The 8840-nt window shown below is 50.4% G+C and overlaps 1 protein-coding gene across 1 annotated transcript in view; it reads right to left on the reverse strand.

Annotated features, from left to right (window-relative positions):
• The window catches only part of TSC22D3 (TSC22 domain family member 3), a 58226-nt gene extending 49803 nt beyond the window's left edge, over nucleotides 1-8423 (reverse strand). Inside the window, exons 1-2 of the mRNA XM_024738142.1 lie at nucleotides 8284-8423; nucleotides 7235-7660 (exon numbers count right to left, since the gene is read on the reverse strand). Coding sequence (XP_024593910.1) covers nucleotides 7235-7660; nucleotides 8284-8378 — 521 coding nt within the window. The 5' untranslated portion in view covers nucleotides 8379-8423. The remainder of the gene's footprint in view (nucleotides 1-7234; nucleotides 7661-8283) is intronic.
• Between the last annotated feature and the right edge of the window lie 417 nt (nucleotides 8424-8840).

Below are 8840 nucleotides of genomic sequence, written 5' to 3' on the forward strand. Positions count from 1 at the left end.
CTGGACCCACTTCCCTTCCTCTCACTTCTCACCCCCTTCTTCCTCAGGGATAGCTGTAGCCAATCACTGGCCTAGAAAGCTCGGAGCGGGAATCCTGGCCAGACCCTAAGCTGCGAGCAGCTGCTCTCCATCTCCCCTGAAGAGAAGACAAGAGGAAGTAGGTTGAATACCCAAGGCTGTTTCGTGAGTAAATTCTTCCTTCGAGGAAGGATGGGGAAGGTCCCTGTGGGGCTTTGTCCACAGGCAGGGGCCTGATTTCAGGCTGGGTCTATTTGAGGAAAGTGGCTCCCAGGGGAGGAAGGCTGATAGCGTGCCTGGGGCATCACTGACCAAGCATGCTTCTAGCTCTTGTTTCCCCCTGGGCTAGTGTCTGCACATTGGGAAGCTTCCTAGTCTGTCTCCATGCTGGCTGGGATCTCACACCTCTTAAACTATTTCCAAAAGGGAAGTAGCTACTTTGGGGCAGGGATTTCCAGCTAGAAGGTACAACTGAATTAGACTTGTCTCTAGAGAAGATTCCCTCCTGCCTGGATTAGCGTTTGAAAAAGTTTGTTTTCTATTCTCCAGGACCCCATCTTATCACCGCTCTGACTCCTTCGCTAAGCTGGATTTCGGTATGGTACATGGCAGCTTCCATAAGCCATTTCCCTGCCCTGACTCCTCATCAAAACTGCTTTGAGGCTGGGATCTATCCTTCAGGCCTTCACAGAGATCCCATTAGCCCACAGAGTCCTGCTCTGCCAAAGCTGCGGCCCCACAGCGAAGCCCTAACCCTTGCCCCATTACTGCAAGCCTTGGGACAGTACATGTCCTGGGCCATTATTGCCTTCTTCATCTAAAAGGGAAATTTCATCTTTTTTGACCCCTGTGGTCAAGAAATGCTCTCCCTTGAGTGCACTGAGCACACAGATGCCCCACCAAATGGGTCCAAGCTTCGGGTCCACATAGCACGTTGGCTTCTCCAGGGGTAGAGAGACTATTGCATGACACCAACCAATTTGTTATGTAAACCCAGCCAGCCATGGCAGATTATGGCTTTGTAGTTATCTTGAGGGATGCCTTACATAAGAGGAGAAAGTTCAGGTAGGAGCAGAATCGTGATGAGCAAACACCATGCAATGGCCACCACCAGGTGCAGACATGGCCGACTTTATTCCTCTCAACCAGCCCACAAGGTGTGGGCAATGCTCTGCTGGGCTCCATCACTCAGGGGACCTGGAGACCCTGCAGCCGTGGCCAGACACATGCATCTCCATTTTCCCAGACTTCTTGGCCTTCAGGACCTGTTATGGAAAGGATCCAAAGCTCTACCTGGAATTGAAAGCTTGTTAGCTTATCTGGAAGTGCAAATATAAGCAGGATTGTTAACCTTCTCTTCAGGCTGGGAGGGAAAATAAGGTCATCCTGGAAAGAGTTATTTTCTGAGGTGTGGGCTCACATGGGTCCATTCCTGACAAACCAGAGGCGGAGAAGGTGAAATCTGTGTTCTGTTCTTGCCACCTTTCTTGAAGAGCACGAGCATTCCATCCAGACCTCTCAAGCTCCATGCTGGCCAGAGCTCCACACTGCAGCAGGCCTTTCAAGAACTCCGGCCCCGTCTCTCTGCTTCTCTTCTCCAAACTTGGCTTTCCCATGTTCCATTCCCATAGAACCCTACTCCCAGTGAACTGTCGCCCCAAGGAAAATTCTGATAAACTAATCCACACATAGTAGGTAATGACAAGCAAAGCCGTTACATGTTACTCTTTTAAAAAGGAAACCCTCAGGTAGTAAACCCCCGTAGACCCTGGCCATTCATTAGAGAGACACGCTCAAAACTTTTGCCAGTTCCTAATTCATGAGCATCCTGAAATCACATCATTTCTCTCATATGACTTCTACTATTTCTGTTGTTTGTTAAACTTCTTAGCTTTCTTTTCATTGTGATCGCTAGCACTAGCAATTGACTCAGGGAGGGGGTGTTCTCCCCAAAGAAGTAGACATTCACTCACTTCATGGGCATTACTACACTTGAATGGATTGACTAGGAGTAGAGGACCAAAAAACTGAGTTGAAAAGTAGGTGCTGGGCAACTCCACTCCTAGGTAGAGACCCAAAAGAATTGAAAGAAGGGACTCAAAAAGATATGTGTATACCAATGTCCAAAGCAGCGTTCTTCACCAGAACCAACAGGTGGAAAGAACCCAAGTGTCCGCGGACAGATGAATGGATTAAACAAAATGTGGTGTATCCACACAATGGAATATGATTCAGTCATAAAAAGCAGTGAAGTACTGATACATGGATGGACCTTGAAAACATTACGCTAAGTGAACGAAGCCAGACACAAAAGGCCACATATTGTATGATTCCACTTATACGAAATATCTAGAATAGGCAAATTCGTAGAGACAGAAAGTAGAATGGAGGTTACCAGGGACTGGGGGGAGGGGAGAATAGGGTACAGAGTTTAATAGGTACAGAGTTTCTGTTTGGGATGATGACAAAGTTCTGGAAATGGATAATGGTGATGACTGCACCACTGTGAATATACCTAATGCTACTGAATTGTACGCTTAAAAATGGTTAAAATGACAAATTTTATGTTATATATATTTTGCTGGTATATATGTACGTACTAATACATATATATATATATATACTTTATATACATATATAAGACACACACATATGTAATATATATAGTAGCTGCTAGTAGAGCAGTAGGATCGGTCACTACCTAAAGCCTCTTAGCACGTGGAATTCACATCTGTGCCTCAGCAAAAAGGCGATTTCTTACATATTGAGGTTCTCATGAGGTATACAAACCATAAATGTTAAGTTTGCAAATGCATTTGTGTTTTTAACAGAGAATGTGCCTTAATCCAAGAGTGCCTATTCTTTGTCAGACCACTAGGCACTCAGGAAATAGTTATTTTGAATTAACTCGGGCTAGGGAAGGACTTTCAAAGCTTGATGCCAAAAGCAAAAATCATGAAGGCAAAGAATGACAGACTTAACCACACGGAAACCCAAAACCTCTCTACAGCAGAGTACGCCATCCTCAAAATCAAATGGCAAATTAGTTGACAAAGGGTTGCAGTCTCTAATTCAGGATTTCTTATGGTGTGGTCCAAATACCACTGCGCTATGGGATAGGAGTTTTAGATGGTACAAGGACAGAAAACTGATCTTAGAATACGAATTTAGGCACTACAGCAGGCAGGCAGGAGAGTTTTGTCCCTCAAATCACACCATGTAAGTGGCTACGTCCTCAGAAATCAGGTCCAGGAATATACATTTATGAAATCATTAGTCTGAAGATCTAGAGAAGCACACATAATTTTTATGCAATTTTTTGTCAGAAGCCTGATCTCTGTATCTACATCTTTCCCTTTACTGCTATATATTACGTCAATAGGGAAGGTTAAATGAATTAGCACACATAAAACAATTAGAAATCTTTGCTATTATTATTTTCTGAGCATCTAAGTGTGGGGACCAGTTGTTGCCAGCTCAGAAGCTTAAAGGTAGACTCCTGGGGCTCTCCGAGCTGGAAGGGAACTCAGATTCAGAGCAGCTCAGATCACATTGGCTGACGTGCTTGGGGGCCAAAGGCAGAATAGAGCTGATTAAGTAGTTTTGGATAAAATCTCAGAAATAAATTTGAGGTTACAACAACAATGACAACAACAGAGTATGGCAAAAGCTCCCATTCCAGCTTGCTACACCTTACTGATCGGAGAATTAAGGCCCCTCAAATTTCAACTTTGCAAGTTTTTTAATAGGCTGTATTTCAATTGGAAATTTTAGCTCTTTGCCCAGCATATTACATCTGCCTCTTAAGTTTTCCAGTTTTAGAAGCATTTTCAAATGATACGGTATAGTCCCCTAATAATAGGGTGACCAACCATCCCAGTTTCCCTGGGACTGTCCCAGTTTGACCATTGAAACTCCTGTGTTGGTTGAAAGTCCTGGGATGGTTGGTCACCCGACCTAATAAGGACATTTTAACCATTTGGTTAGTTTCTGGGATAATATTTACCTCTGCTTAACAATTCTTTCTTCATAGACAATTCTTTAGTGTCTTTCTGACCTTAGGTGGAGTCTTGGCTCTGCTCTTCATTGTAAGGCATCGGGCAAGTTATTCAATTTTCCCGAGCTTCAATTTCTTTCATTAAAAAATGAAGAACGGTGATAACAGTACCCATTTCATTGGGTTGGTGTAAATATTAAATGACATTATGCAGCTATACTGCTTAGTACATGCTGTAAACACTCAATAGATGTTAGCTATTAATCTATTATAGTTATTAGTTACCTAACACAAGATTGAAGGGATGGTGTGTAAAATACATTATCTCCCCCCCCCCCCACCCCAGTAGTTTAGAGGCATCATTTACATACCAACGAGCTACATGGCCATTACCACTGATTCACATGTATATACACAGCACTGTTCATCAGGACTTCTACCAAGCTATTAGAGTTACTGCATGTGGTTCATACCGAAAAAAAAAATCACATTTAAACCTTAATAAGAATTTTCCAAGACTAAAGTTGTAAAATCTTTACAGAGGACCACACCAACAATTAAGCAGTCATCTAGCCAAAAAAAACCTTTACTGAGTACTGGGTGTATAACTAAAAGCCAAGGGAAAGCCAAGTAAGTGGAAAACATGCCCTACCCTCAAATTGCTTACACTCTTGTGTTCCAAGGAAACCAAGAGCTAAGCTGGGAGCCAGGGACAGGTCAAAGCAGACAAACCAGAGAGAATCAAGAACTTTCCCCACCCTTTCTCCCAAGAATATAGGAGCCCTTGCAGCAGGGGAGTGGGCTGCAGGAGGAGGGGCAGGAAGAGTCGCTTCTCCAGAAGAGACAGCCTTGAAGGTAGACAAATTAGAAGGAAAAGACACCCAGGCAGGAATCTGAAATATCAAATCATTAAATGGAACAGAAGGAAGAATGATGGCTGTGGTATAAAGATAGAAAACCAGGGAATAAATGAAGTAAGAAGAGGAAATTTTCACTCGGGAGAAGACTGTCCAGCTCAGATTTTGGAGAAACCCCGTGACCAGTAATAATGGTCTCCTACTTTGATAATGAGCATGTCATTCTAGGCAAAACCTCAACCAAACTGAGACTCTCCAATCTCGAAGGTCCCAGTTGTCAAGGCAAATGAGAGAATGCTTTGTCCTGCTATTGTCCCGCTAGAACCGTTAAGGCCGTTACCACAGGACTCTGTCACTCCCCAGCCTCATGGAAGCCTGAGGGCTTGAGATGCTCCCTCCACCAATGCTCTCAGCCCCCCACCCAACCTGGTAGCATTTCCAGGCTTTCCCAAGAACCGAACGTCAACAAGCAAGTGTCAGTGGAGTAGGTGACAAGGAGGTCTTGCCACTCAAGAAACCCAGACCACCAGAAAGCCTCCCAAGGTGTGGCACAAGCGAACACTTTGATTTCAGGCTTTTAGTCTCACCCCTCACTCGCTTAGGTCTGACCCTCCCAGGCCTCCAACCTAGGAACCAGAGCTGAGGAAGCGTACCCTCTTCTGTGTCATCAAGCCACTTCGGAGCCGTTTCTCTCCCAGCTGAAAGAGTGCAAGTGCTACAGGCGCGCTTTCCAGGTGTCTTGCCACCCCTCCCCCGCTGCCTACGAGCCCAGATCCCAGCAGATTGTTAGGAGCCTGTTAGGGCTTTCGCTCGGCAGGGTTGCAGCTGCTGTGGTCTGAATACGCTTGTAGTAATCTTTCACCAGAAATGAAGATTCCCTCGAAACCTTTTCCATACACAGTGTGGTTTCTTGGAGACAATGAGATAAATTGATGCGTAAAGTAAAATAATAGGTGAGAAAGGGCTTCGATGGCGTGGAAAATGCCTGAAAATACAACCTGTTATAATAATGCTAATTAAGTCACTTGTCCCCTCCTGGAACTTCTGGGGCTGAGGACGCAAACCTGGGCTGAGCACTAAGTGAGGGTAGTTCTTGCCTAGCTCGATGGCTTTTAAACTTTCTTATTTGTGCCTCACTGAAAAGCCATTCAATTATTCAAGTATTCTGTGGGAGCTCAAAATTTCTTATTACCTTGTCTGAACACATTACCTGCCCACAACCTGGCATCTCAGAACTAGAAGGAACCTTAGAGACCAGAGAGGTCAGGCGACTTGCTCAGGTTCACACAGGGAAGTAGAGCCATAACTTGTACTGCAACCCAGGTCTCCCACAGCGGGGTTTCTCTTTCTCTTACATAACCTGTGATGTTGAGAAAGTAGAAAATCCACCCGCTTGCACGCACGGACGCGCGTGCGCGCACACACACACACACACACACCAGTGCCCTGTTCCTATGGCTCTAAGAACACCAAACACACCACCAGGTTTCCTGAAGTTGCCTCCCCTGCCTCAAAATTGCCTCAGTTGTCCCCCCAAGACCGGCTCTTACCAGAGTGTCTCATACTGGAGGACTGTAGCCACCTTTGGTCTTCCCATTGTGTTTCTATCCTTCCCTCTCTCTTCCTTGCCCTTCAGCAAGATTTCTAGAAAGCCTGACCCGCACTCCAACACACGCCTGCTATGACATGGATCATCCACCCTCCTGTCCTTAGGATGCTCTTTGGGGCTGCATTTAACCGTCATTGGAAATTGAAGGCTGTGATCCATGGAGGAGGTGCGGGGTCCCGCCCCATCCGGAGTTTCAAGAAATTCTCACAGGTCTCTAATTTTGCCTATCCCCCCCGCTCTCCCCGACACCAGCAGCAGCTTAATTTGTCTCGACATTTTGCTTGCCCTCATCCTCAGTCAGGGCCACTCAGTAATTTAAAAGCCCTTGCCGTTTCCATCTGAGTTTGCATATTTGGAAATGGGCTTTTTAATGAGGGTGGGACTCAGATCCCAAGAGCATCCCATGGCACATTCTCCGAAGTGGCTGTAGAAAGGTGGGCACTTGGGGAGAAAGTGCCTCCAGCTACACCCAAACCATCTAGGATTCTGTCCACCTTCTGGGCTCCAGCATCTCCCTAGGAAAGACTCTGCAGGCACCTTTCACAACAGGGCTCCCACCTGCCAGGCTTCCCCTCAGCCGTACAGGAATCCAGGTAGCCTCAGGGTCCGGTCGTGGCAGCCCGGGAGCCCGACAGCCGCCCCTCCCAGTGCCCCTTTTGGCCTTCCCGTTGCCCCTTTCTGTCAGAGGGGCGGGTCCAGCCGAGGCGGCTGCGAGCCGGGCCCGTGTGCCCACCCGCGTGCCCTGCCACCCACCTGTGGAAGAAGAGCAGGATGGAGAGAATGGTCTGGTCGATGTTGCGGTTGCAGATGCCCTCGTTGATCAGGTAGCAGGGGTCCCGCAGCACGGGCTCTAGCGAATCCTGCCGCATTATGCTGTTGAGCTTGTCGGTGTTGAGGTTCTCGAAGATCAGCTTCTCCTGCAGCTGCCGAAAGTTGCTCACGGTGGGGCTGCCCGGGTTGTTGTTGGCCCCGCTGCTGTCGCGCTGGAGCCTGCTCCGGTGGGCCAGGGCCAGGCAGCAGTTGCAGCAGTCGAGGCCGACAGGTGAGCGGCACTCGGGCTTGGACTGGGCCATATTCTCCGCCTCGGGGGACGCCTGGCCCGCGAGGTTAGGGGCGGCCGGCAGGTGCGCGCCCGCCGGGCCGGCCTGAGGGGACTCCAGGGTGTCTGGGAAAGACAAGCTGTGAGGAGAAGAGTTGGAAATGAGCGCCGAGAGCCGGCCACCCTCGGCTCGGCCCCCTTCTGGCTGTGCCGCTCGGGGTGCGAATAGAAACAGCTGGACAAACAGCTCTGAGCGGATCCTTCGGGCTCACTTCCTCCTCTTCCTCCTCCTCTCCCCCACCCGCTCCTCTCCGGGCCGGGGCCGCCCCCCTGAGGTGCCACACGCGGCCCCAGAGCCGTCCCAAGTTTCCCAAGTGTAAGCGGGGGCCCGGGGCGGACCTGTGGTAGCAGGAAGGGCGGTTGGCGGGGTAGAGGGAGAGCCGGGGCGCGCCCTCGCTCCCTCCCTCACGGGTTCCCTCCCTCCCTCCCCGGCTCGCGGACTTGCCAGAACTCGGGCTCCCCGGGGCTGCGCCGGCGGAGCGGTAGCAGGAGCCGAGCGCGAGTGAGCGAGTGAGCGAGTGAGCGAGCAAGCGAGCCGCGCGTCCGGTAGTCGGCGCGGGGCCGTGACAACATGCAAATGACCCCTGGGGGGCAGGCGGACCACGAGGGGCCGCGCTTACCCCCGCGTGCTCCTCAGAGCCGGCGCGGTCCTGCCCCGCCCCCAGCCCCGCCCCGACCCCCGCACTCTAACGGCTGCCCGCACCCTCGCCTGAGGCGCCGGGAGCCCGGCCCAGCTCTCCCTCCTTCAACGCACTCCACGGCGCCCAAGCTCGGGCTCTCTCGCCGCTTCTGGCGCATCTTCGGCCAGAAATCCCCGAGAGCCGCCGATCGGGGCGGCCTCGCCACCCCGGTCTCGAGCTCGGCGGGCGGGCCAATGTGTCTGGTCCCACCGCGGACGGGTGCCCCTACAGGAGAGACGCCGCCTTCGAGAAGCGGGGTGGCGGTGGTGGTGGGGGGAGGTGCACAGAGAGCGGTGGCCCCTGAGGAGAGTCTGAGGGCGCCGGGCACGCCTCGGGAGGACCCAAGACGGGCCTGGAACAAAACTCACAGAAGCACACTCAACTGCTCCTTGGTCTCTGTCCCTTTCTTCTCCCTTCACTCATCTTCCCCTTTCCTCCCACTTGCTCTCTCCTGTCTCCCCTGAGCCCCAGCGGAGGCGGTCTCCGCGCTCGCTCCGGGGAGTGCCAGCCCCTCAGCGGGCTTCCCGCCGCCCCTGTTCCCTCGCTGTCTCAATCCCCCACCCCCCAGCCTGCCTTCTCT

The sequence above is a fragment of the Neophocaena asiaeorientalis genome, unplaced genomic scaffold, assembly GCF_003031525.2.
Source record: "Neophocaena asiaeorientalis asiaeorientalis breed wild unplaced genomic scaffold, Neophocaena_asiaeorientalis_V1.1 scaffold444, whole genome shotgun sequence".
In the NCBI taxonomy this organism is placed as follows: domain Eukaryota; kingdom Metazoa; phylum Chordata; class Mammalia; order Artiodactyla; family Phocoenidae; genus Neophocaena; species Neophocaena asiaeorientalis.